Source organism: Grus americana, chromosome Z, assembly GCF_028858705.1.
Source record: "Grus americana isolate bGruAme1 chromosome Z, bGruAme1.mat, whole genome shotgun sequence".
NCBI classification, from domain to species: domain Eukaryota; kingdom Metazoa; phylum Chordata; class Aves; order Gruiformes; family Gruidae; genus Grus; species Grus americana.
In genome coordinates this window covers 64,454,222-64,481,348 of record NC_072891.1, presented here as the reverse complement: position 1 = coordinate 64,481,348, position 27,127 = coordinate 64,454,222, and the positions used below count along the sequence as shown (strand labels likewise).

The 27,127-nt window shown below is 40.5% G+C and overlaps 1 protein-coding gene across 1 annotated transcript; it reads left to right on the top strand.

The window, feature by feature from the left end:
* The first annotated feature begins 1,850 nt into the window (after positions 1-1,850).
* Positions 1,851-25,770, top strand: REEP5 (receptor accessory protein 5). The gene is made up of 5 exons (XM_054809551.1): positions 1,851-2,065; positions 2,293-2,386; positions 15,057-15,195; positions 21,707-21,875; positions 23,255-25,770. The coding sequence occupies exons 1-5, from the start codon at positions 1,948-1,950 to the stop codon at positions 23,302-23,304; spliced, it is 570 nt and encodes a 189-aa protein (XP_054665526.1). The 5' UTR covers positions 1,851-1,947; the 3' UTR covers positions 23,305-25,770.
* The last annotated feature ends 1,357 nt before the right edge of the window (positions 25,771-27,127 follow it).

Below are 27,127 nucleotides of genomic sequence, written 5' to 3'. Positions count from 1 at the left end.
TGTATTTTAAATTCAGGTATAGAATTTTGTTCTGTCTGCAGCTGAGAATTCAGTTTCTCACACATCTTGTTAAGGACCATTTCTTAAGGATATCTGGCACTGTTACTAGTCATTATAAATTTAAAAGCAGCAGCACCTCCCCATGGACACCTGTCCCAGCAGTCCCCTACATTCTCTGTAAAAGCCAAGCCATATCAGGTGGATACGCCAAATAAAGAGAAGGAACGGAATGGGGCTGGAACACATGGCATAGGAGGAGGCTCAGGAATCCGGGACTGTTGTGCTTGTTCTCAGAAATGAAGGCGAAGTGGGGACATGGGAGTGCTACTTTCAGGCATCTGTTTGGAGGTTAAAGAGAACTAGACCCTCCTCAGAAGTAGATGACCAGGGCAAAGCACAAGATGAAATAGTCCCACATGGCATCAAAGGAAATTTTAATTTCAAACATGAGGAAAAAAGTCTTGTCTGTGATTGTGGTTAAGCACAGCAATGGACTGTCTAAGGAGACTGCAGAATTTCCATCTGTGAAGATTTTCAGACCCCAGTGGTCCAAACCCTTAGCACCACACTCTAGTTTTGGCATAGCCCTGCTTTGAGCAGAAGACTCAACTACAGAACCTCCAGAGATCTCTTTAATCTTATAGGCCTTATGATACTATGAAACAAGATGAAACCTTTTATCACCAAAAAAAAAAAAAAAAAGAAAAAGTTGAAATTACAGGACAAACCTTTTAGCCAGGGTTGTGGACTAGGTATTATTTTCCCTCTTCTCACCTCTGCCTTCAGTAAGACTGCTACTTGAAAGAAAGGAAGGTATTTCAGCAGTTAAACAAATTTGTTCTAAATTCTCTGCAAGATGCCTTTCCCCAAAACAATGATAGCGAAAGCAGAATTTGCTATTTACATTTAAATTTTTCTTAGGTGAAGACAAAAAAAAATCCCTGCAGAAGACTGAGTTGTGTTTTGTGGCATGCTTACGAGCGACACAGATTTGAAACAAGCAGAGTCTACCTTACTAGTTGCAATGCTGAGTCAGATGCAGAGGACTTGCAGGGAAGGGTCAGCCCAGCCAAGGAAGTTTCCAGGGCTACATCATGGCCAATAAATCACATTTAGTTGGCAAGAACATTGCGCACACCATAAATTCTAGGGTACAGTTACAGCTAGAAACTGCTGCCCTCAGTCTAGTCACACACCTTTTGGGTAGCCACACAATGATGTTGTCATAACCTTTTTTCCACATCATGTCAAATCCTACCAAGTGTTTCTGACTTTTGCTCATCACATCTTAAACTAGTGATAACGTGCTTTTTTTTTTTTTTTAAAGAACAACCTTTTGAGCAATGTTAAGGTACTGGAGCTGGCTATGTGCTGGGCCCTCCTGCTCCTTAGCTTTGTTTCCACAGGTGATTCACTACCTGCTTATTAGACAGGGAGCACCTGCCTTGCAGGGATGTCCCAGGCCGTCCCTCTAGGCTTAAAACTCAGTCCCAGGGCCTCGGCAGGGACATGGCCATAGCCGGATCGTACCGCGGGCTTGCGGGGCGAGGACGGCAGGAGGCCACGGGGAGACGCTGGTTCACCCCCTCCCCCTGTGCTGCAGCACAGCTTGTGTCCGTGGCTCCCCAAAAACATGGCGGGGGGGGGGGGGGGGGAAGAGGATCGCCCACGCCAGGCGCGGCGTTCCCCGACGTCCATTTCGCGGCGCAGGCAGGGCTCCCAGGGCCGGTGGAAGATGGCTCCCCACTGCCTGCCGCCGCCTCCCCGCGGCGGAGCGACGCCCACCCGCCCCGCCCCGCCGCTTCCCGCCAGCCCAGGCGCGGTGCCACCTCCCGCCGCGGCTGTAGGCGGGCGGGCGGGCGGTGCCAGAGGCGGAGCTTGTCGTTCGGCCGCCGTGCACCCAGGGCTGTGAAAGGCTGAGGAGCGGGAGCCCGCGGCTGTTTCGCCATGACAGCGGCGATGAGGCAGAGGTTTGACCGGTTCCTGCATGAGAAGAACTGCATGACCGCTGTGCTTGAGCGGATCGAGAGCAAGACTGGCGTCAACCGCACCTACATCGCCACTGGTGAGCGCCGGCCGGCCCGTAACACACACACACACACACAATCACCCCCCCGGGATCCCCTCAGGCGCTCAGGGCCGGGGGGCGCCTCGCATGGGGGATGGGGGGGGTGGAGTGACCTGCGGCTCGGGGCGCAGGGGCCGCGCCCTTCCCGCTCGTCCTCAGCTGGCGGCGCTGGGCCGCCCTGGGGATCGCCCGCGCTAACGGCTCTCTGCTCTCTCCCTGCGCAGCCATCGTCGGGGTGGTGGCCGTGTACCTGGTGGTGGGCTACAGCGCGTCCCTGCTCTGCAACATCATCGGCTTCGGCTACCCTGCCTACGTCTCGTGAGTGTCGTGACTTTTGCCCCTCTTACCACGATGATTGCATGTGTTACTCGCGGGGGAGAGAATACGGTTGCAAAATCACAGCCCTGCGCTGGTGCACGTCTGTCACGGTGATATTCCAGGACCGTACTCCAAAATGTTGGTTTTCCCGCCCACCCCTATCCCTTAGCATGTATAGGTACAAGGTGCTAAGTAAAGAACAAGGTTTCTTTTATCTGGTAGGTGCTACGTAATAACTTACAGACGGGAGATGCTGGGTAATTTACACACTTAAAACCCAGTTCCTGTAGTGCGTTACATTTGAGTTTTGGGTTCCCAGCTTTGTCATCTCAGTGAGAATTGCTGTGTCTTACCTGCTGCTAGTAACAGGACAGAGAATCGCTGTTGTAACAATGTTTACTAAAACTTGCACTGATGTTTTTAGTTGAGGATGCTCCCAGATATGCAGGCAGGCACTGGTGCAGTGTCAGCATGTGTTTGGTACGAAGCCCTAGGTGATGTAATGGGCCAGAGACAGATGCATTAAGGAGTGCTATTTACTCCAAAACCACCTAGCTGATGAGAAGGTGGAAAGGAAGATGCAGTAGCTCCTCTTGGGTATAAAAGACTTAAAAATACTCATTTTTCAAAAGAAAGCCTCCTTAGATGTTTTGTTCCTAAGAATATCTGGTAACTTTCATGGGCATTGTATTGTTACTGTACCAAAATGGATTTCCTGTTAGGTAACACCACAGTGGAGTACATTCCAAAAGACTCCAGAAATGTACTAAATAAAACCTTCTGTGTAGCCTAATATGTTCATAAAATGGAAGTCCTTCCCAACTATACTGCTATATCGTTGAAACACAATGCTTGCCTTTTGCATAACTCTGTTTAAATACAGTCAGCAGCTTTTAAAAAATATATTCTCTGTAATTAGCTCTTGGGCAATACAGAATAGGTTCCTTCTCTTTTGTTTTTCAGAGATGTGAGAGATTGACTTAGTTTTAGACTTGAAACGTCTTATGGTTGTGATGCTTAAAACTAAGCAACACTTTTCTAAATGCTGTTTCTGTAGAGCATTAATTTAGGAGATTATAGGCCAAGAACTCTGGAGAAACTTAGGGTTTTTTTTCTATAAGGCAAATTTAGTTGAAAGATATTTTTTCAATAAAATCTGAAAGTGAAAATATCAGCGAACAAGTCTTTAAAACCTTAAAATAGTTGCACAGGAATTACATTTATGTAATGTTTTGTCTGAGTTAGGTCACTTATAAAACTTACATTATTACTTTATAAAATCCTGTTTAACTCTTCAAATCTGTTTTAAAACTGGTTTGGGATTATATTTTAAATCCGCCAGTATGCAATTATGGTGAATAAACTGATAATAAAAGCTCTTAGAGCTGTGAAGGCAAGACAGTTGCAAATTGAAGAGAAACCCCATTATTCATATTCAAATTTTTTTTTTCTTCCAAGTCTAGGAAATTAATTTTTTAAAATCTTTTTTGTAGGGTGTCTAAACTTTTTCATGTTGGAAGGTGGTTTTGAATGTTATCTTTATGTGAAAATTTACTTCCTGGATGTTAGCACCATGGAGTGGTTTAGGGTTTTTTTGTTGTGGTGTTTTTGGTTTTTTTTTTAAAGTAATGGGTATATATGGCTTTGTCCTTGGCTACATATTTTACTTTAAAAAAATCCCATGAATAACATGCCCATGAATACAGTGCCAGTCCTGTTTTTTCCGAGTCATGGTCAGTTAATGCTTTCCCTTTAGCTGTCTTTTTAATGCTGAAACATTTTTAGGAGAAAATTATAATCTTGGATAAAAATCTTATTTAAAACACATGTGGTGTGCTGCATGCCGGTGTCTTCAGCAGCAGCCTGTGGGCAGGTTCCAGGTTATGAAGCACCCTGCTGATGGCACAGGTGGGCTGAATCCCCTCCCCTGTGCAAGTACAGAGCTGGCACATAGCATTATCCCACGTACATTGCTCTGCCCCCAAGCCTACAGAGCCAGCAGACAGTATGGGTGCGGAGGAGACATAGTAAGGGCACATGCTAATGCACATGTTTTCATGGTCTTGTTCAGTTTCCCTTTTTTTTTTTTTGGGGAGTGAGGTGTGTGTGTGAACTCAGGGTAGACAGTGTTGCCCCTGCTAGCCCATACAGGGTTATGGGATCAGTTTGACAGCAACACCCCAGGATATCTGTGCTACTTTCTGAGATGGCTTTCAGTTGAGACTCAAGCATGGGCAGCCTGACCATGAAAAAGAGCAGGAATCCTCTCTGGTGATCACCCTTCTTCCACTGTATGGGTTTCTTTTTTATCTTGGCGCTACCATGCCACTCTGCCATAGAATCTCTATCCTAATGCAAGGCTAAGCTGCAAGAAGATAAAGCCGAATTACTGGAGTGATTCTTGTTTTCATTTTTGCCGCTCTGGATCCTGTACTGCAATCAAGGTGCTGCCAAGTGCTGTTCCCCTGTGCTCATACAGACCCAAAGCGTAAAGAACACTAGCCAGGTGGTCTGTTTATTCCTCTCTTCTGTTCAGTCTGTCTCCCTTGAAAAGACAGCTGAAGAGCCTGCTATATGAACTAACAGTGAGATTTGCTTCCTAGCATTGGGCAGAAAACAATTTTCAGCTGTTTTCATCAGCTGCAAACACCCTCAAATGGCTTTTGCTGTAAAAGCTGTGGCTTCTGGAAGAAGTCAGGAGCTGTAAACAGAATGTGTTTTGCAGGGTGTTAGTTTAATGTTTACGCAGGTGTTTCAACAATGGATCAAAGCCTGGAATGTCTCAGAAAGGTACTGAAAGAGAAAAAGCAGTTTACTCTTCCCCAGTTAACTTACTTTCTTCTGTTGTAAAGTAGATCAGTATGTCATTTCTGCATTGTCAGTGACTGAATTGTTTAAAGTGAAAAACAACAAAGAGGTCAGGCTTCTGTGCAGCAGAAAAGACACTCTTGAAGGACTGTGACAGATGTCTGTGCTCTCCTGTCCTTACAGTAGTTTAAAATGGCAAACAGCCTATGGGGTGAGTGACCCATTAGGCATGTTCCAAATCAGTTTTATTAGGATTTTAGTTCTGCGTTACCTTGGTCACAGTAGTTACTGTTCATCTCTGTGCTTGCCTGAAAGAAAATATATTGGGGGAAAAATACAAACCCAGAGAAGGATGCTCAGCTCATATTTTGGTCTGTTCACACATGAAACCAGGACAGTTTTATGGATGTGCATGTATCTACCTGTCAGACCTTGATTAATTCTGTAGTTTATTTTCTTTTGTTTACATCATTCTCTGTATTCATTGTCAGTGTGTGCCATGCAGCAGGTGCGAACTTCAGTGGAGCAGTAAGTGCTGGAGGCTGTAGCCGCTGGGTTAGACCTAGCGGATGGGGTGTGCCTGGCCCTTGGCGTGAAGTGGCGCAGCTGCGCTGCTGCCTGCTTTCACATCGCTGTGGTGCTGGCCTCTGCCAAGGCTCAAAGCCAATGCAAGAGGAGGGGGTAACTCCCTAGTTAATGTCTCTTACAGTTTCAGGCAGGCACAGCTGTTTCCGTTCTCCTTTGCCCTTGTTCATGTTCACCTTCAGCTTTACTTTGTGTAATTATTTAGTGGTTTTATACATGGAGGAGTTTCTTTTCTAGCCACACAAAATCTTCCCAAAAGTCCAAGTCTTCTATGCCATGTCACCAGCAAGAGCCCATCCGAGGCTCTTAATACAGGCAAAACTAAGCAGTAGTTTTCCAAGTAAATGTTATCTGGCTGGTCCCCAGTAAGTCAGACTATCTGGATTAAAGTTTGTTATAAAACCCCAATCTTATTCCCTAAAATTCTGTGCTATGTGATGAAATAGAATAATTAATTTTAAGCTGAAATTAATATTTATTTGCAGGCTTTTGTGTTTGCAGTAGAGCAACATCGAAAACTTTACTACTGGTGACAGAAGCAACTCTTTATACTTTTAGTAAGCTTTAACTGCACAAGGCAATATTCATACCAGTGGATGGAAGAAGTGAGTGTTGGCAGTATATAAATAACATTGCCAGTATTTTCACTGTTTCTCTAGCTTTCCAGAGCTAGCCTGTTTAAATGTAGCTCCACCCATAGCCAGTGGTGGTGAACTGGCTCAAAAAAATTAGAGAGTGGAAGCAGGAGGGGAGCCTTTGACTAACAAATGTGTGCAAAGGATTGGAAACTTCAGAAGTGCTGTCATGTTTGGCTTAAAAATTGCAAAGATGAAAATAGCTTTGGGCAGTAAAATGTCTGAAGTGTTTTCAAGGGAGAAAAGCAATATAGTACAATTGTGCCTTTTCCTGCTTTGGCTACTTTTATGCTCTTACTTCACTTCAGCTGTTTTTACTCTGTAGGTGCTGCCTGTGGCATTTTACAAACAGGAAACAATCTAGATTGATTGTAGAGAAATATAAACATGCAATTCAAGTCTTACTTTAATGTTGTCATGGTGTCTTGAGACTGTCTGCTAGTTCCTTTGCTTCTTCCATACCTCTAAAACAGGAACATTGTTTTTCTTTGGTCACAGTTGTTTAGATAATGTAAATAGTTCCTGTATTTGTTGACAGTTAGGGCAGCAAATGTGCTTTCTCTTAAGATTTGAGAATGCTTACTTTTTTCCTTCATGGAAAACACTGCATGATATGCTGGTGTTTACAAGTAACACTCTGCTGCTGCTTTATAAAAGTGATTTGAGAGAGCTGGTCCATCTAACCAGATTCACAATGCTCAGTATAAATGTTAGCAGTTTCCAAGTCTGTCTGCTTTTCAACTGTTTCCTCTCCTGACTGATACTTTCTTTTCATGGGGCTTCGGACATTAAAAAGTGTATTTTGGCTTTTTTGTATCTGTTCTGCCAAATCAATTCCTCCAAACATACTTGTTTTTTGTCTTTTAGGTTCTAGAGTGCCATGTTTAAAATAAAAGCTGTCTTCACGTTGGTTGGACAAATGATGTGCTTTCCTTTCTAGAGATAGCAAGTAGTTAGATGCAAGAGATAGTCTAATATTAATGATAACTGTAGGAAAATTTGAATTCATCTTCCATAGCTTAAATCTAGGTTAAAAGTATAAAAGTCTTTGTTACACAGATGGACCCATAATCTGAATTAATCTCACTGAAAGATTTCTAGTTTATAATTTATGTAGATACTATTTTTAGGGACTGTGGATGTGTTTGAGACATAAATAAAGGCATTTTACCAGACCTTCTTGGTCAAGATGTACTGCAGTACTGCAGCTTGCATGCACTCCTCTCTTACTGTATTCACCTCTAGTGACTTGGTTGTTAAAGGAATAATTAGCCTCACATCAGTGGGGTTTGCTGGAATATGTTTTTAAACTACCCTTCCTCCTGGTGAGTGTCAACGTTTCTAACATTTAACATGTAGCATTGCTGATCCTGAATGCTGAAAAAGTCAGCTGGAGTCAAAAAGTGAGATTAAAAAAACGTGGATTATTGTTAGTTGCTTTTTTTGTTTTCCTGTTTGTTCTGTTGTGGTGATGTACTCTAGTTACATTTTTTTCAAGTCTTTCTTCATGGCCATCAGACTGTCTGACACAGGGGAGCTGGCAGCATCTTGCTGTTCCAAAAGGAAGAAAGCCCATTTGTCACTATGCATACAATAAGCAAGATACACAGTTTTTAGATGAGGATAATGAAGCTGTCTTTGGGAAAAGAAATGCAGACTTTCATGTAAGGGTCTGTGAACATTAGATAAATCTTAATTCTTTTAAAAAAGAAAAATAACAAAATTTTGTTGCTACACAGCTTATCAAATAGCACTCTTCTCATAAAGGAAATTCTTCTGGTCTCTGTAATCCAGCATCAACCCAGAAGTTAGTCCTCAGCCTAAAACTTGAATCTCTTTCTGACTCCCTGATAAGTCACTCTTTAATTACATTCAGTAATTAAACCTGAAGATTTTTGTTTCTAGTTTAAAAACTCCTCGCACAGTGATTACCTTGAAACAGTAACATTTTGCCGAGACAAGTCTGAAAACGTTGCACCATGATTTCATGCTTTACTGTACATTTGTATAAATTAAGGCCATGCTATAATTCTTTTGCCAATATTGCAGTAAACAGAACTGAAAAACAGTAGTAGAGCCGCAGCAAAATTACACTTGAAATACAGTCTCCACAGTGCAGCATAGGTTTATAGGAAAATGCAACTCTTATTCTGTCTGTATTGCTGTAAGCATGTAGCAGGGGCCCAGTTCTTCTCCATTTGGTCACAACAGTACTGTTTGATCTCTGTGCCTGCACCCTAAGTAGTAACAGCTGTGGAGAGGCAACCAAAGCATGTGAAACAGTTTTTTCCCTCTAACAATTTTCTGTCAGAAGTAGAGAAGCATTGTGTTGTGGATCCTTAGCAAGTGGCTTCCTCTGGTGGTATGTGGCATGTCTGCAGTATGCAGGTAAAGCGTGGCTTTTCCTGAAGCTGCCTTGCTGCATGCCACTTCTCTTTCTTGTCAATATCTTCAGTGAAGACAACCTGAAAGACTTATGTAATATAAACTGGGATTAGATGTTTCCAAAACAGGGCTTTTAGACTTTAGGAGGCAGTGTAGCAGTACAGGTCTGACTGCTAATGCAGACAAGTACAGCCAACAGTCAAGCTGGTGAAGCTTCATCTGAGACTGCAGGGACAGGTGAGCCTCACTGAAGGCCGCAGTCTGTATTAAGGGTGGAACTAGAGGAAATCCCCCTTCCAGAGAGAGTGCGTGGATGGCTTCTCTGGCCGTGGAGAGCTGAAGGCTGGCAGAGCTCTTGCTGCACAGCACCTCCCGCAGAACAAGCAGTAACTGAATGGTGTGGCAGGCTGGACTGAGGCACTGACACATTAATCCCAGCAAAAAAACCTGCATGTGTGTGGTTGGGGGAGGCTGGTTTTAACCTGAGTCAGAACTGGGGAACTGACTCATTGTGTGGCCCTACAAATACTTGTTCCGGAAGAGAGCGAGCCAAGAATGAGCAGAGAGCAATGAAATGAGACGATTGCTGCTTTTTTGCAGGAATCTAGCTTTGTGCTGAATTAACATGTAGTCTGTAGGACTGACTTCACTGGTGGGCAAAATGGCATGCACTCCTTTTGTTGCCTGAGTCTCCACTTCCCTTGAAGAAATGAAGGTAAACCTTTTGTACAACTGTCATGTTGGTTTTTGTTATCTTCTAATAATATCTGTCCCTGCGTGGACAGTGAGCCCCCCTTGCTATCCTTCATGAATTTGTTTGCTGCCATCTTCTGGATACACAAAATTTTGAGAGAGCAAAGATGGTTGACTTACACAACTGCTGCAGTGTAAGTGCATTTGGCAGGAAGATGTTTTCCGTACCTGCAAATGCACAGCTCTGCTATTGGAGTCAGGAGGAAGAAAGATGAAAGACAAAAGCTTTTAACTGGTGGATAAAAATGTAGAAGACAAAATGATAAAGCAAGTAAAAATACACAGGTACTTGTTTCACTGAAAAAATACGAGATGTCATGGAGGCAGCCTGCCAATGTGACTCTGAAATGACGATAATAGGAGGCACCAAACTGAGGAAGTCTGTAGTACAGTGGAGTGTTTATCCCACAGGGGTGTCTGAATAGATAGCTAGGAGTAAATTATTTTTGAATCACCACAACCTGCTGTAAAAAGTTGGGGCAGACCAGTGAGTATGAGCTCTAGAAGTATAGGTAATTTCAGGGTGGTTTTAGGTTAAACAGGTAAAAAAAAAAGTGTGATGCTTGCTAAGAGGGTCACAAATATGCCTTCCTACTCATTTAGTATAGCACAGATTAGAAAACTGAAGGAAGGATGCACTAAATGGTCCAGTCTTCCTTAACTACAACATGAGCACTGAGCTTAACAGAGGCTAATCTTTTGTCTTAAACTTGTAACTTTCTTTATACAAGAGTCATCAGGTACACCCTGTAAATTGCAGGGATTTGAGTGATCATATGAGACTAGAGCAATAAAATTTGACATTTCTTTATTTCTGGCTTCCACATCTGGACTCGGCTTAAAAAAAAACACCACACCAAAACATTGCAAACTAATAAATGGTGTACTCACAATATGTTTATTCTGTGAGTACTGTATGTGTGAATTAAGTCTAACAATGATTTGTTATGCCAGAGCTAATTCAGGAGTGTTTATAACAGTCTCTTCTTGGAAGAGACATGATTTTTTTGTTGAAATGAGTCAGATGCTTTAAGTGAAACAACTCAACTTGGCAACTTACTAAATTAGACCAGTATCTCTTACTATCAGCTAACAGGATAAAGTAACCACACATGATCTATAGTTCAATTTTGACTGATTCTAGGATGCACACAGTCAAAATTGAGCTGGTACTGTGATGCTGTAGCTACATAGCTGATATGAACCCTGGGCTTCTGGAGAGCATGGCAGCCTCCACTCTTCTCTGTTGGCATCACCAGCTAGTGGGGTTATTGGGGAACAGATCTGGCTAAAAATTAAGTTTTTACTTGGCTCCCCATCAGTTCACACAAGTTGCAAAGCTGGCCCGCGTCAGGCCATTTTCACTGCTGGACAGGCATCTCTTTTTAAAATAGCTGAGCTGTGGTGTTTACCATCCAGTTTACTGGAAGCTGTGACTGCTCTTACGTCCGACATGCAGAACTACTGTAAATAGTTGTTTGAGGCTTTAAATAAAGTCCTCTATAGTTAGTGTGTAAGCACCATATAAAATCCTTTGTGATGTGTAATTGCTAAACATAACTAACATGGAATTTAGTCAAATCAGTATTAGAAAAAGCTTACAAAAACCTGACAGTATCTCTTTTCTTTTTAAATTTGAACTATAGGCGTTGGATGCTCCTTCCTTTGTTAGTACATCTTAATGTTACGTACTAATGAGACTGACTTTTATTTGCTCTTGCAACTTACAAATAACTGTTAGAAGAAGGCTATCCTAATGTTGGTTGTACTGCCAGTGCCTCCTGATCTGCATCTTATCAGTTGTTGATGGAGACTGCATTTTTGAATATGAGGCTGATTAATCCATAACTTAACATGGAGAAGAATAAAATGTTGTTGTCTTGAAGTAAGATGTCTGATATATCTCCTAAGGTTAATTGTGCAGAGCAGTACACCAGGATAATACCTAATAACTTATAGAATAACTTAAAAGAATAGGTCTAATTCCTGTGGTATTCTCATGTTGAAAAGAGTATAGTTACAAGTGGGTAAAATAACCTATCCATTCAGATAGTCTATATAACTTACTGTACTTACTTGTTCTTGGGTAAGGAGTATTTTCTGTGACTTACTATTGAAATGGTGTGTAAATAGCAAAGGATGGAGATAACTTTTGCCCTTTTATTTAATGGGGACGTGTTAGACTGGATTTCCACTGGCAGCCTCAGCTGAGGGACGTATTTCCCATTCACAAGCAGAATATTTATGAAGTACTTGCCTTTCTATGACTTCAGTTAAAACTTTCATTCACTGACAGTCCTGCTTTTTCCTTCCTTCCCTCCCACTAAATGGGATGGGACTGCAGTCATTGCAAACAGATGCAGTTTGTGCCCTTCCTTCAGAGCTGACGTGGCTGCTACCTTAGTGGGTGTTGTAGTGGCCTGCCACCTAAGCTTGTCCCATGGTGCCTACCTAGATCAGAATGTTGTAGAAGGAGGGGACACGTGCTGTTTCCTACAGCTTGCAAGAAAACACCACATGTGAATTTAATGCTGCATGTCAGCTGATGAAATCACATGGATTTTTTGACTACTTGCAGTACTACTGCTTGTGACTGTCTGACCTTAAAGTGTCTTGTTCGTATATTCCCTTCAAGACATCACCTTAAGGAGCTACAGCAGCAGATGGTGAACGTTCAAAGGGAGCACACCCATGGCACTGCGTATAGGAATTCTCAAAGGCCACCTGTTTTTACAAGAGATAAGATAATAGACTCTACCCCATTAACAGTGTGATATGCCATCTGCCCTTTGCCACAAAATAGGAGATTCTAAGCTTTTTTACGAAAACTGATTTTAATGATTACTAAGATGACTTTGATAATGTTAGAAAAATTAAACAATGCTTCCTTAAATCCATGGATGGCTCCAGACAAAGACTGGAAAACAGTGAGACTGTTGGTGGTTTCACTGCAAAGCGTTCTCACAAATACCAAGCTAGCATGCATATTGTGGTAAAATAAGCCTTACCCTCTATGCATCTAATGGAGAAGTTGTCAGCAGAACCGGAGAAATTCACACAATGAACCTCTACAGCAAGGTTTCCTTAACAGTGAGAAACTTTGCAATTAGTTCCTTTCTCTCCTCCATTTATCTGCCACACTATCTTCCCTCCTAGTCACTTGTACTTTTTCTTTCCCTCTGAAAGTATAGTATCACACCTTGAAAATAGACCAGTAGCCCTCTCCCTTACCTGCTGTGTTGTTTGGTGGGTTGTAGTTTTTCTGGTGGGGTTTTTTTGTGTAGGGCCCTTTCAACCAGGCAGTATTAGAATACCTGGAGGTGGGGGCACAGGAAGAACGTAGTTTATAGTGGGAGGGCAGGAGCAGCTGAAGTTGGCACTGCCTTTGAGCAGACTGCCTGGATTACTGTTTCCTAACACTGCATTGTTAGGAACAGCAGTAATCAGACCTGCTGCTGTGTGCCTGTGGAAAACCTGTTCTTCCAGTTGTGCAGATGCAGCACCTCAGTAACCACCTTATTGTGCATGATTGGGTATGGCAAGGGCTGTTGCTCCCCCCATGGCAGGACCCTGCTGGCCAGCCACAAACTCTAATGGAAATAATGCATAAATTAAGTATCAGATCCTCATATTGCATTTCAAAGTAATTCAATCCAGTAGCTACGCCAATTCTCTCTACGCGTGGTAGGTTTGCCAGTGCTTTTCGTAAAACATAAGGCATGTCACACACATGATTGGGTTTTTCTTTTTTTTCTTAATGTACAGAACTAGGAAGTGACAAGAGTCCAAAGGGTTTCTCAATTCACAAACCAGAAAATGTACTCACAGCCAGCCATCTATCTAGTTTCTATTTTTTAAACCTAAGTCTTAGTCTTTTTTTATAGACTAAAATATAACTTCGATGTATTCCACAGGTGCTGCATCAGCAACTATATAGCTGATATTAAAGGAATAAGTTATGAAAGGATTAAAACTAAATTCATTAAACTGAGTCTACTTATTTTAATCCTGGGTCGTGAGTGTAGAGGACAAATGCTCTTTAATACTCTAAGCTTCCCATTATCAGGCTTACAGTTGCTAGCATTTCCTTCTAAAACTTCTTATAGTATTAATCTGCAATTTAGCGAGTCCAGACTCTCCACTTCACTACTTTTAGTGAAGGAAGCCTGTGTGTCTGTCTTTCAGCTTCCTAGTTTAGAGCTGTATAAACTTGACCTGCATACTCCTAGCAGTTGCAGAACAAAAACCTAGTTAGTCATTATGCAGGAAGCCCAAGACTTTAGTAAAGTCTTGCTCCACCTTAATACTGTAGTCTACATCAGAATTTGCAAGTCCTGTAGGAATGGATTTATAGAGCAAAAGAATTGGTAATGCAGATATGTAGTCCTCACTGTATGGGGCAGGGGTACTGGATCTCCTCTGCTTCTGTAGACCGAGTACCTGTTAGTCATTAGAGGAAATCTTACAGTTTACTTTCTCAAAAAGGACTGTAGTGCAGGTACATTATGAATAAAGATATTTGAGATTCCCTTCAAAATCTTGAACTGGATTTAAAATTTTTTTCCTAGATGCTGTTTGCACCAGAAGGTGCTGGTCTGTTACGATCCCAGTAAGAAAGGCATTCAGATTCTGTAAAGCATCATTTAAAATGCTATTTATTAGAGCCAGCACTATAAAGAAACAGACAATAGCGTAGACAATCTTAGATCCCTGTAGATGCTAGGAACCCCAAGTTGTACAGCACCGAATGGGCCTCTGATCACACACAGCACACTGTGCAGACCTCATCTGTAGACAAGGTTACCCCATTTTGATAATTTAAGCTATTGTAGGATTTTTCCTTCAAGACAACAGCTCTATTCATCATTCCTGCTGTCAAAGAGGGAGGATATTCACTGTTAGATTCAGGTGAGGACAGGCAGGTGGTGTAGTTGCTGGTACCCAGTGGGAGCTGCCTCGGGCATCCTCTGTTTCAGTGAGCTTGCTGAGTTCATCCTGTGAACAGGGAATTTGTGCAGCACAGCACAGGCCTGAAAGCCAGGCTGTATGTGCATGCAGCACAGGCTTGCGCTCAGGTTAACTGTTACATGGATCACTAATGCTTCAATGTGCAGTTGTCTTCTGGTCAGGATTACTGCAATGCATCCAGAACTGGAACTGGCCAAAATTATCCCCTCTCTTCCCTGTCCCATGAGCTGTCTCATGAATAGGGTCAGGATGCTCATGATTTTTGTTTGTTTGGGGTTTTTTTATAATCACAGAGCTTGAAATAACTTGACTATCTTTTCTTCCTGAAGTCTGACATGTAGAGAAAAGCTTTGCTGTCCAAAGATCTTGGGCACATTGTCTGTATGATAGATACTACTTAGTTCTCTTCTGTAGAACATATAGAGTAATTAAATTATGAGGATGCACATATAACAACAAACTGAGTCATAAAAACTTCACCGTTATGGATAAGACTGATGCTACTGATCTGCTCACTTGTTTTGTTTTCTGTGCAGAATCAAGGCCATTGAAAGTCCCAACAAAGATGACGACACACAGTGGCTGACTTACTGGGTTGTCTATGGTGTTTTCAGCATAGTGGAATTCTTCTCTGACATCTTTCTCTCCTGGTTCCCTTTCTACTACATGCTAAAGGTATGTTAGTTCATGTGACCCCTATCCTAAAACAAGATCTTTGATATAACTGATTTAATGTCTTCAAGAATGGATAGATGACAACAGATTCCCTTGGAATCATTCCTGGGTCATACTTTATTTTTAGGCACTGCTTACATGTAATTTGGCACTGTGAAAGTGATCTGTTTACGACTGATGGTTTTGTGAGGCAAGAGGGGAGGTTGGAATGGGTGGCAGGGAAAGGTCTGCCATGTTTTAGCGAAGAAGAGACGGTGTAGCTGTACTGTGGAAAGACAATTATTTGTCTTGGTGTTCAGGTAAATTTGGGCAAAATGACCTCACACATGTCCTGGTTTTCAGCTGGGATAGAGTTAATTTTCACGAGAAGCTGGGAGGGGACACAGCCAGGACGGCTGACCCCAAGCACCAAAGGGGTATTCAGTATGTCATGCTCAGCATATAAGGGGAGGAGGGGTCACTGGTTGGGGATGGGCTGGGCATCGGATTGCTGGCCATGAGCAAATTGCATCGTGTATCACCCGCTTTGTATATTCTAAGTATTGTTGTTGTTATTTCCCTCTCCCTTTGCTGTGCCAGTAAACCATCCTTATCCCAACCCAGGAGGTTTACCTTTTTGTCCTGTTCTCCTCCCCATCCCACCATGGGAGGGGGGAGGGTGATTGAGGAGCCACCTGGTGCTCAGCTGCCAGCTGGGGCTGAACCACGACAACATGGTAAACCGTGCAGAGTGGCTCTATTTTTGCTTTAAGTGCGTTAGTGAAAGTGGCAAGTACAATCACAAAGGCAACAAAAGGAAGTATTAACATCGGTGCTATTAGGAGCAAGGAAGGAGATGCAACATAAGAATAGATTTAATCATACAGACTTCATTTTTAATTAAGCCTACTTTCCTGAAAGAAAATGGCAGGTATCAGAGGAGCTTGTTGCTAATGTGCATTTGTTAGTGTGGTTTGCCTACCAGCAATGATTTGCTTAATGTGTTCCAAGCTTTGTTTGTCAACTAAGGTGTGAGTGTATTGTCAATCAACTTCAACATGTTAAATTATTCTGGGAGAGAAACAATTACCATGTATACTGTTGGGTAGAAGACATTCTAGCTTGCTGGGGAGTCAGTTGTTTAGCTTAAAGAACTGTTACCTGTTTCCTGTTTCAATGGGCTGTTCTGTTCCTTTTCTTTTGCTTTGTTAGCCTGGTTTAGCCCCACAAAAGTTCTTGAAAGGATTTGCTTGCCAGCTATTCTGGTGGGATCATTTATAATTTTAACTGTAAGGTCTGATGTTGCCAAATGCTTTTTCCAGGAAATGCCATATTTTAAAGACAAAAATTGACTTGGACAGCTTGGTTACACTTCTGCATTGTTCCTTTTGCATCATTAACAGGCATAAAATGTGCAATCATTTGGACACCTACTTCCCTAGCTCCCTAAGAAAAAAGCACATACATAAACTCCTGCTTCAAACTAAAAATATTCTGACCCGTCTCACAAAGTTAATTCTGTTCCTCCCCCCCTTCATTTTTTCCCTTAATCAAAATTGAAAATATGTTTTCCGTTTTAAGCTTAATGGTTTTACAAAGTGTTTAAGAATAATCTTCTAATTTTGAAGTTTAGCATGAGTAACACATAGGTGAAAGTGTTACTGTTTTAATATATTAAGACCAAACCCAATGGTGATCAAAGTGCAAGTTCATCTGATCTGAATAGGATCCAAAAGGGTTGCTTATGACACTGGAAGAATCTGTTCTTAACCACTTACATGGTTATTTCACATCCCCAACATCACCTTACAGTTTAGCAGGATTATGACTTTACCAGTTGTCTGCAGTGATGTATGCTTACAGTTCTGAATTCATACAGTGTATTTTCAGAGCTTCTTTTATAACTTTGTGGTGGTAATAGCTGTGGCGATGATTTCTTCATGCCAGCACAGCACTCTTTTTGAAATTCAAGTTAACCTAACAAATAAAGAACAACCACAGATGGCTCTGATAACACTGTATCAGAAGTGCGCCATTTACATGTAGCAGTGGCATCAACAGAAAGGAACTTTTCTCAGTTCAGCAGAAGCAAACACAAGGAAGAAATTATGGCAAGTGCACAGGTTCGTATGGTAGCTGCTGAAGGCACATAGATGTCAAGTATTTACTCTCAGTAATGGGTAGTAGGAGAGGTTTACTTTTGTGATACAAAGTATCAAGAATCAAAAAGCATTGCTGGCTGGGTGGAAGGATGGAAGCTACTCCATGTGTGGAAAAGGAGGAAGCAGGCAGCTTCCAACTTTCAGTCCATTCATGACTAAAATCTCTTGTAGTGTAGTTTCTGGTGTCTCCATGTCTCTTTTATGATGTTATGAAAAAGAAGCCCAAATATGTAATTCATGCAAATTTCAAGCTCACTTTCATTTTCCAAATATGCTAAATTTGCATATGCATATTTATTTGATACAGCTTGTAGCTTCCACTCCAGGCTGAGTTTTAGCTGCTCAGTATTTCAGTGTACCTTGACGTGCAGGGTTGAGGTACTGATCATAGTTGCTGCCATATTCCCCTTAGTCTAGAGCCTAGGCTCCGTCACTTTGAAGTTTTTAGCGCACTAGGAGTTTTTATAGGTGGGAGAAAGGCATGTTCAAGAATTCCTTTGAATATGTTATGATACTTGCATATACTTTTGTTCTCCAGTTGAAAACTGTCTTGAGATTTATTGGGGTTTGTGGGGTTTTTTGGTAATGCCAACTTTTTATTTATCTGCTTTTTTTCTCTGAAGCACAGGACGTGCAAGCAACTCATGATTTCATGTCTATGTGATCTATTTTTCAATACTTCTGTTAATTATTTAAATTTTTTTTTGGCACTCGGGTATTAAAATACAATAGCCAGTGAAAGCAGCAGACGTTATCATCCTGGGAATATTGGTAGTGGGGAGGAGAGGAGACGAGACTCCTGACTCTACTAACAGTTCTGTCTTGAACTGTTAGAATACTATGTCTGAACAGAATTCCTAGCAGACACGTCACACTGGGTGCATTATGCAAACTGCTGCTGCAAGGCACTCAGAGGAAGCAGGAGGAGTTGCTATTGTGAGTGTAGCAATGTGCCAAATGTGACGGTCTGACTCTGCTTCAAGGCAGAGATCCCTTCCTCTCGCCCGTGCACCCCATGCAATTAAATATTGATTTAGACTAAAGAGCTACTTCACTTCCGTTATAATGAGCACCTTGTTTTAATGACTGCAGTTCTCTCTTAAGAGTGTGTTCATATTTGTAGTCATATGAGCCGTGTCTTGGGTTTTGATAGTTTTCTGTCTGTAGAAGCTTGGGACTGGCCATGGGCATGCTTCCTGTGTTTCTCAGCTGCAGTCACTTCCTCTGCTGCAGTGGCAAACCCAGCTGTATTTGGTTTTCTGCTGCCAGGACAAGAACAGCTACTAGCACCAGAGCCAAGTGACTTAGACCAGGCTGAGGTGTCTACATAAGGAAGTCACTCTATTGAACGGATTTCATTGCCGCCTCTGGCTGGTCAGGAGAGTCACAAAGAATATAGTAATTTTTTTTCCCAGTTAACAATTTTATCACTCTGAGCTTTCTGGACCTTTTTACAAACCACTTTATTTTTAATATTCTGTTAGTTCAGTTTCAAGAGAGACGAGGGAAAAATAAACTAAATTAGCAGTGTGACTTTCTCAAGCTTTGAAAAGACTGAGATTTGCAACTTTGATATGTGCCCTCTAGAAAATATATAAACATCTCAGTACATTTCAAAAGTAATAGGTATTTGAGTGTATGACTATAACTGTAAAAGATTTTATTTATTTCTTAACTAGCTGTAAAATCAAAATGACTAATTTTGTTCTGAGGCAAGAAAAGCAAAATTTTAATTTCTTCTAGTTTCAGAGGAAGTTGGACTTACAGCTGAGGGATTTCCTAAAACAGAGAACAAAGTAACATATTTGTATATTGGGACAAGTAAAATAACTATCCGTAATTGGCCAGGTATTGATTTTATTTCCTGTTAAAGAATATACTTCTCAGCTTTTAATGAAAAATAACAGCATAAGATAATACCATGTATTGTTTCTGTTATATTAAGTTCCAAATAATAGAAGCTTTTGAAAATTGATATTCTATCACTTTTGCCTTTTTTTTTCTCTGACCATGCTTAATGATGCTACATCAGCTGCTACTTACTAGTGCCAAATTTTATTTATTGTGTGTTCAATTATTTCTTTTAATTCATTAAAATGTTCCTGGTAGACATTCTCACTGGTGGACACTTTACTTTGAAAGACCTTTCTTTGTCTTCTGGGCAAAAACTTTGATCACGGTGTCAAAACAGAATGACTCAAATAGTTTAAAGAAGAAAGCTTAAATCTTACCTAAAAGCATGGTAAATTGTTTTCGCAAAATCTTCTGCAGAAGGCAGTTGTTATCCCCAGGAATCAGTAATCCTTTTCAAAGAGACAGCCGGTCATGATACCTCTCTAGCTCCAAATACATTGTGACTGACTTTCTCTTAGGGCAAGGGGAATGAGAAGTGGCCTTAAAGAAAAAATTAGTAGAATCTTCTGCAAAAACAGTAGGTATTTTCTTCAGCTGATATGTGTCAGGGGGATCAGTGTTACTGTGGTGTGCACTGCAGTGAAGACAAAGCCAAAATTTTACAGGTATGAAGAGCAGAACCTACAGAACATTCAGTCTCAGGAATCTGAGGAAGAATAGAGGGGAGATATACCAAAATACGTGGAAGGCTTGCCTGAAGAAGACTGTGTGGGTTTCATAATTGGAAAAGGATTTTATTATCTTCTTTTTCTTTTCTTTTTGTTAAACTCAAATCAGAACCTTTCTTTTAAAATATTTGCTCTTGACTTAAATCACCTTGTAATGGTCAAATTGTTAGTTAGGAGTTTCTTATGCAATACCAAAACAAATATTTGGATGTGGTTCTCTCTTTTCAGTTTTACAGTGGGAAATCAAAAATATGAGGGGAAGGAGAGGAGACAGAAATGTCTGGCTAGGCACAGTGGAATTTTGAAAGGATACTGTGATCAAACTAGTTTCTAGGAAATGCTTTTGCACTATGCAGTGTACTGGAAACCTCATAAATAAATAAGACTTTGCTTATATTTCTTAAGTTACTTTCAGAAGCTCTAGCACATGCATTGAAACATTTTTTTGGCTGCTGTAGACACTGCTGTGAAAGCTGGAAAACTTCTGAAATCTAAGCTATTTAAAGCTTCTATTTTCAGCTTCTGAAATCTAAGATAAGTGCTACTGTATTTAAAGGCAGGCTTTTAAGTTGCTTGTGGGTTTATTGTAGTTTAAGTGATTAGTTTGATTTTTGGTGTCTAACTTAGCTAATCGTGTGGTGGTTTGTTTTTTTTCAGGAGGAAGAGTTGAGTTTTGTTGTTGTATTTTCTCCCTCTGTCCCTCTTGTCCCAAAAATGTGTGGAAATCCTCAAACATTTAATCATATCTGACATCAAAACAAAGCACATCTTTAGCTGAGGCTGGGGTGGTTTTGTTTTGTATTTTAAGAAAAGGTGGTCTGTGAAAAGCTGGTCTGCCATTATTTTCTGGAGAGGCTTCTGACATGGAATAATATTATACTACTTGTGTCTGGAGAGAACTGTACAATTGTTGAGAAAATTTGTTTAATTTTGTTGCAGTTTTATCCTGTAAAATCTTTTTATCTATACTTTCAGAGCTCAAGCAAATTTAGTTATGGCACTTCCTGTCCCTTAAATGTTTTGGTCTTGTTTTGCATAACTCTTTGTATTGTATATGACAGTGGAACTGAAGCAAATAAAGGTGCTTCAGTAATAAAGTAGTAGAGACAAATATTTGTAATACATGTGGTAGCTGTCTTTCCAATCCTCTTTGTAAGATGCAGAAATATTACCCCACTCACAGTGGTGTTTGGGTTTACTTTTTTCCCAGGGAGCAGATTGTGCTATAAAAGCTACCTAAACTGTGCAATCCAACAATCCTTGTCCGTGCACTTTGTGTAGCTTGGATATATCTTACCTCCTAGTCGCTTTAGCTCAGGGATGCACACAATCCCCTTCTTCTCCTGCTGCACTTTCAAAGCAGGGAGGCAGAGAGGACAGGGATATGTTTTGGCTGGTTTTAAGTGATTTGGGGACCTAGACCTTCAGTCAGGCCTGTGCCACGTAGTTTAGAAGCAGCCAGAGGTGCCGATGTTTCGTCTAATCAGTTTTTATACTTCTGCCTTTAAAAAAAAAAAAAAAGTACTATTTGCAATCTTGATACACCTGTTACCAGATTAGCTTTACTGCTGCAGCCCTCCTCCTTTATCTTCTCAGTATCCATGAAATCATAAAGAGTCACTGTATGTAACTATACTGATGTACATACTTATTGGACTGTGACCATACAAAATGAAGGGGATGATGTGCTGTTTTAAATATGCTCAAGTCTGTAGCATGGTTAGGAAGGCACGCTACACCTTGTCTCCTCATTTCTTCTACTTACAGTGTTGTTCTTGCTCCTTGTAGTGTGGCTTCCTGCTGTGGTGCATGGCTCCAAGTCCTTCTAATGGGGCCGAGTTTCTCTACCATCGAATTATCCGGCCTTTCTTCCTGAAACACGAAGCTCAGCTCGACAGTGTGGTTAAAGACCTGAAAGACAAGGCTGCAGAGACCGCAGATACCATCACTAAAGAAGGTGAGGAAAAGACCATTCACTAATCACATCAAGTAGAAGGAATTTCCCTGAGTAACTCTAATATTACAGTTAATATTCATCATTTTGGGTGGACAAATTGTAAGAAGACTATGTAAATGATAATGGAGATGATAAATTTAGGTGCAGATGCCAGGAAAAGTAGATTGCAGTGGATCTTACTTTCTAGGAGTGCAGTTATGTTAGAATGAGTGGAAGAAACAGCTAATTAGTTTGTGTGTCTCCCCACCATGCATATCACTATAAACACTCTCTCTAGAGGCTGGTCCAACCACCCTCACAAGATACCTTCCAAAAATACAGTTACTGTTTCAGTGTATTCTTGTGTCTCCTAAAATACCGTCTCAAATACCTGGTAGTATAGAAGGGCTGCCAATTGTGTGGTAAAGCAAATCCTTTAACTCTGATAAACTGCAACATGTGAAATGAAGTTCTCCTGTCTATAAGTTTTTGTAGTTTTCCTTCCTCTGGTGATCACAGGATTATGAGCCCCCTCTTAAAGAAATTACTTATGCTTTTATTTGGTTAACATAAATTTTGTCACAGCCTGTAGATTGCTTAATTTTTGCTTTTATTTCCTTGCATTCTGTAGTGGGCCCTCATACTCTAAAATATCTGCTGATAATTTTATGAATGAGAGAAGGATTATTAAGTAGCTAAAATAAAGGTTTATTTAAATTTCATTTGAGAGGATATTTACTTTTAAGATATTTCAAAGCACCTTAAGTCTCCTTTCTTCCAAGCAATGCTTGCAGTCTCATTTCCTCTTACCAACTTTAGCAGTTTTCTGTTGGTATTTAAATGATCTGCCTTTCTCAGCTATGCTTAGAAATTTTGCTGCATGACCCTTCCTGAATCACTATTGTTAGGCAGGTATCTTAAATATCTTCTGTGTTGCACGTTGGATTTTTATGTCCTCGCTACATCACTTACTCTTTCTTTTTCCTATTTTTACATATATTTCCACATAGATATATTTTTAAGAAATCATGCACACACATATGCATGCACACACACATTAGCGTTATTCCAACCCTATTTCATCAGCTTGGTAGTATATTTCTTGCTACAAACCTGTATGTCTTAAACACTGTGAGCAGCTCTATTTTATTGATATAATAGTTATAAGTCAGTCTGTGCTGTTTATTGTGCTGCTCCTTGCTTATGGTTTATTTTTTAAAATCTTTACTTGATCAGTTTTATCACTGTGTTTGTGTGTATGTGTATACAAAAGCTGTGATTTCTTTTGTGATGTTTCTTTTGTGACCTAAAAGGAAATATTTTTTTGTGCAGCTCAGGAGCTGAATAAGCCACTTAGTCTGTAGGCCTTTAAGATTAAACTTGCTTTTATTTTCCTGCAGCCAAGAAAGCAACAGTGAACTTACTGGGTGAAGAAAAGAAGAGCACTTAAGCTGTTAACTGGATAAAGTTTCCCTAGCACCTCCTTTATGAAGCTTGATGTTACTGGGAACTGTGGTATAATTTTAAGAATATTGCCTTGGAAACATTTTGATATATGAAAGGAATGTGTTGTAAGTTTGCTTACTACTTTGCTGTGTCTGTATAGAAAATAAGCATTTTTATTTAAAAGCAATGCAGTGGGCAGCATCTGAAGCTTAATGAAAATGCTTTATTCATCTTCATGCAGAAGAAATCTTTCAGTAATCTCTTTCTGCAGTAACAAATCAACAGTATATATCCCACAGGCTCTGCACTTTAGTTGTCTCTATGTATGTAATTACTCTTAACACTTTGGCTGTGGTGCATCTGGTAACATGAAGCTATTGTATAACAAAAATACTAGTCTGAATGGATCTTTCTGAATATACAGGGAATTATTGCGAGAGATGGCATAACAGATGTATTCTCCACCAATGAAATTGTAAATCATCAAATTACATGTTTTAGGCACCTGATGATAGAGACTATTCACTGTTGCATGTTTTGCTGTAACACAGTATTGGGTACACTGTGTGTATTCTTAAATGGATAGATACTAAATATAGAAAAGAGTAACTTAATTCAAGTGATGAACCTTATATTATCATGAAGTAATTTGCCAGAAATGGATGCATTGAATTGCACAAGATTAGCACAAGATGGCTAAAGTACAGCTCCTTGCCTCTTCTTGCTAAATAAAGTTGTCATCTAAAATTGTTGATAGAGTGCCTTTTAAGATCACACTCAGAAGCACAAGACACCTTTTGCTAAGGAGTGATATAATTACGAACAATTTTTCCTACGGTCCTCTTGAGATATTAACTGCCTTGGGTGTCAGTCCCCAGAACTACATCCATTAATGGGATGGCTGCAAGCTCCCATGAGCTTTTTCTGCTCATGAAAATCTACAATCTCTTCTGATTGTACTCAGAACAGTTTTGCATGAGTACTGAAACTTCCTGAATAGAGATGCTGTTGTCTTTGATACATTCCTGACCAATCAGTAAGAATGCAACCAAAGTTGTTAAAAGAATAAAGGCTCTTTTGCAATCAATGGAAAAGAATATTCTTTTTTTTTTCCTCAGATCTGAATCTGTAGTTATTCTTTCACACCACAGTATTTTCAACAAATTCAGCATGGATTACTGAAATCTCCCTGTTCCCATCTCCATGCTGATGTTTCTTTAAAGCCTACAGTAATGCTATGACAGTTCTTAACTCTCAGAACACACAGAAGGTAAGCTTAAGCTTTTGAAATGACAAAAAGTTATTTCTGGTCCACAATCTTAAGTTCAAAAGATTTAATCTTAAAATAGACTTTTGAAAACTTTTGGCTTTCTGCAACAAGTTGGTATATAAACAATTTTCAGATGCAAGGACTGCAGAAGATTGCAGCACACAGTGCAACTCAGCAGGTCAGTTTTAAATTTGAGCAATATGTACTATAAGAGGAGATGAAAAAGTATATTAAGAGAAAGCATTTTAAGCTTTAAGCTGCAAAACACAGCCCTTACAGCTGTTATCTTGGATAGGGAAGTGTGAGACCCACTGTGCATCATTTTCTGAATGAAAAAATGTAAAATATAACAGCTAGTCATTCCATGACAGCTTTTTTTGTTATGAGTAGATGTGTTGAAGAGGATAAAGTTCATAGCAAAGTTGTAGATGCAAGCGAGTAAAAAGTTTGAGGGGACTCACCATTTAAGTGGTGTGATTTCTGGTCTTATCTTCCTTTGTCTTAAACCCACTGAACTTTTCCGTAAGCTGTACCAAATCCTAGTGCTGTGTTTTAAACACTGTCAGCTGTGTATATAGCAATCATGTGGCCAGTGTAATTTAGTTTCACCTCTTGAAATAATAAGTAATAAAGATGCTTAATAGTCTATTTGATTTAGGTGCAAAGTACTGCGTAACTTCTCTAAAAGCTGCTGATAAATCTTACACTTTCCAAGCCTAATGAGGTCTTGTAGTAGAGACAGAACTTACTTTTCATTTGTCATACTACTCAACAGTTCTTCTTCCACTGTTATTAATGGGGATAAAACATTTCTAGGTAACTGTTAAAACATTCTCTTACATCTCTTTTAGAACTTAACAGGCTTTAAATCAACTTCTTGTCTTTACAACTTGATGTGTCTTGACCAGCAGTTAAATTCAGTCCTCCTCTGTCAGATTTCTACCTGAAGTACCATCTGTTGTTAACAGAACTTAAGCTTACTGTTTGCCTTGATGCAAGTAGAAATGACTGAATTTCTGCAGCAAATTATCCTTTTCTGCCAGTAACTCCACTGGGCTGGCCCTACAGATCAGTGCTCTTCTCAAAGTCTTCTTCATAACGTTTATTTGCAAATGTCGGTACACACGTCTACTCCGTGTCTGTGCTGAAGCTGTAATGTGCTAAATAAAAATGGACACAAATAAAGAGATTCTTACAGGACTGGTATGATGCCTCAGTATTTCTTAAGAACCCTGTACCTTAACACTGAAAACCTGATCACTTTTAGAAGGCAGAAGGTCTTTACAGGATATTAACTTTTTTTTAAGCCGAACTTCATTACTTTGGAACTAGTAGAAACCCCTCTAAAAGCCTGAAGGAAGTACTTCTGCTTCATGACTGGATCTTGGGATGCAACCAAACTCTTTTAGAGCATCAGGCCATAACAGAGGAGTTTGGAATACAGATCTGTTCTCAACAGTGAGCACCTTGAGCAGCTGCCTATGCAGTGCAGCTTCATAGCCTTGCTTACCTAAGGAATCATCAAGGTTTAGTCGTCTTTAGAAACATAGAGAGGAAAAATGGTAAACTACAGCGATTTCAAAGTTTCTTCCTTGCCCATTGATTTTCTAGTGTTCCATAAATGACCTAAACAAACAGTGCTGCATAGTTATTGGCAGGTGGGGAAGTGACACTTACAAGTGTTTCTGCTACTACTGTAAGTAGGTGTCCCGGTGTTAGTTGAGATAGAGTTAATTTTCTTCACAGTAGCTGTTATGGGGCTGTGTGTTGGATTTGTGCTGGAAACGGTGTTGGTAACACAGAGATGTTTTTGTTACTGCTGAGCAGTGCTCACACAGAGCCAAGGCCTTTTCTGCTCCTCACACCACCCCACCAGCGAGGAGGCTGGGGGTGCACAAGGAGTTGGGAGGGGACACAGCCGGGACAGCTGACCCCAACTGCCCACAGGGATATTCCATACCATATGATGTCATGCTCAGCATATACGGGGCTGGAAGAAGAGGAAGGACGGGGGGCGGCAGCGTTTGGAGTGATGGTGTTTGTCTTCCCAAGTCACTGTTAGGTGTGCTGGAGCCCTGCTTTCCTGGAGATGGCTGAACACCTGCCTGCCCATGGGAAGTGGGGAATTAATTCCTTGTCTTGCTTTGCTTGTGCGTGCGGCTTTTGCTTTACCCATTAAACTGTCTTTATCTCAACCCACGAGTTTTCTCACTTTCACTCTTCTGATTCTCTCTTGCATCCCACCAGGGTGGAGGGAGTGAGCAGCTTCATGGGGCTTAGCTGCTGGCTGGGGCAAAAACATGACAGTAGGACGTTTCTTCTGCTTTATCCTACACGTTACCAAATTCAGCAAAAAGGAAAAAAAAGTTCAGAAAAATATTTTTAAAAAAATCACAATAACAATATCACCAGTAGTGATAACAAAATGAAACTGAATTCTTCAACACAAGATAGTTAATGAACAATAGAAATTCTTGTAAGTAGTGGAAGATGTGACTAATATTTGTCAGGTCAAACTCACAACTTTTTTTTTGATTTGACAAATTTAAGGAAGTGT

Excerpts from the sequence above, each read along its gene's own strand:
- REEP5 (XM_054809551.1), top strand. The coding sequence starts at position 1,948 with ATGACAGCGGCGATGAGGCAGAGGTTTGACCGGTTCCTGCATGAGAAG. Across the intron at positions 2,387-15,056 it reads GGCTACCCTGCCTACGTCTC|AATCAAGGCCATTGAAAGTC; the intron begins GTGAGTGTCGTG and ends TTTTCTGTGCAG. Across the intron at positions 21,876-23,254 it reads AGATACCATCACTAAAGAAG|CCAAGAAAGCAACAGTGAAC; the intron begins GTGAGGAAAAGA and ends ATTTTCCTGCAG.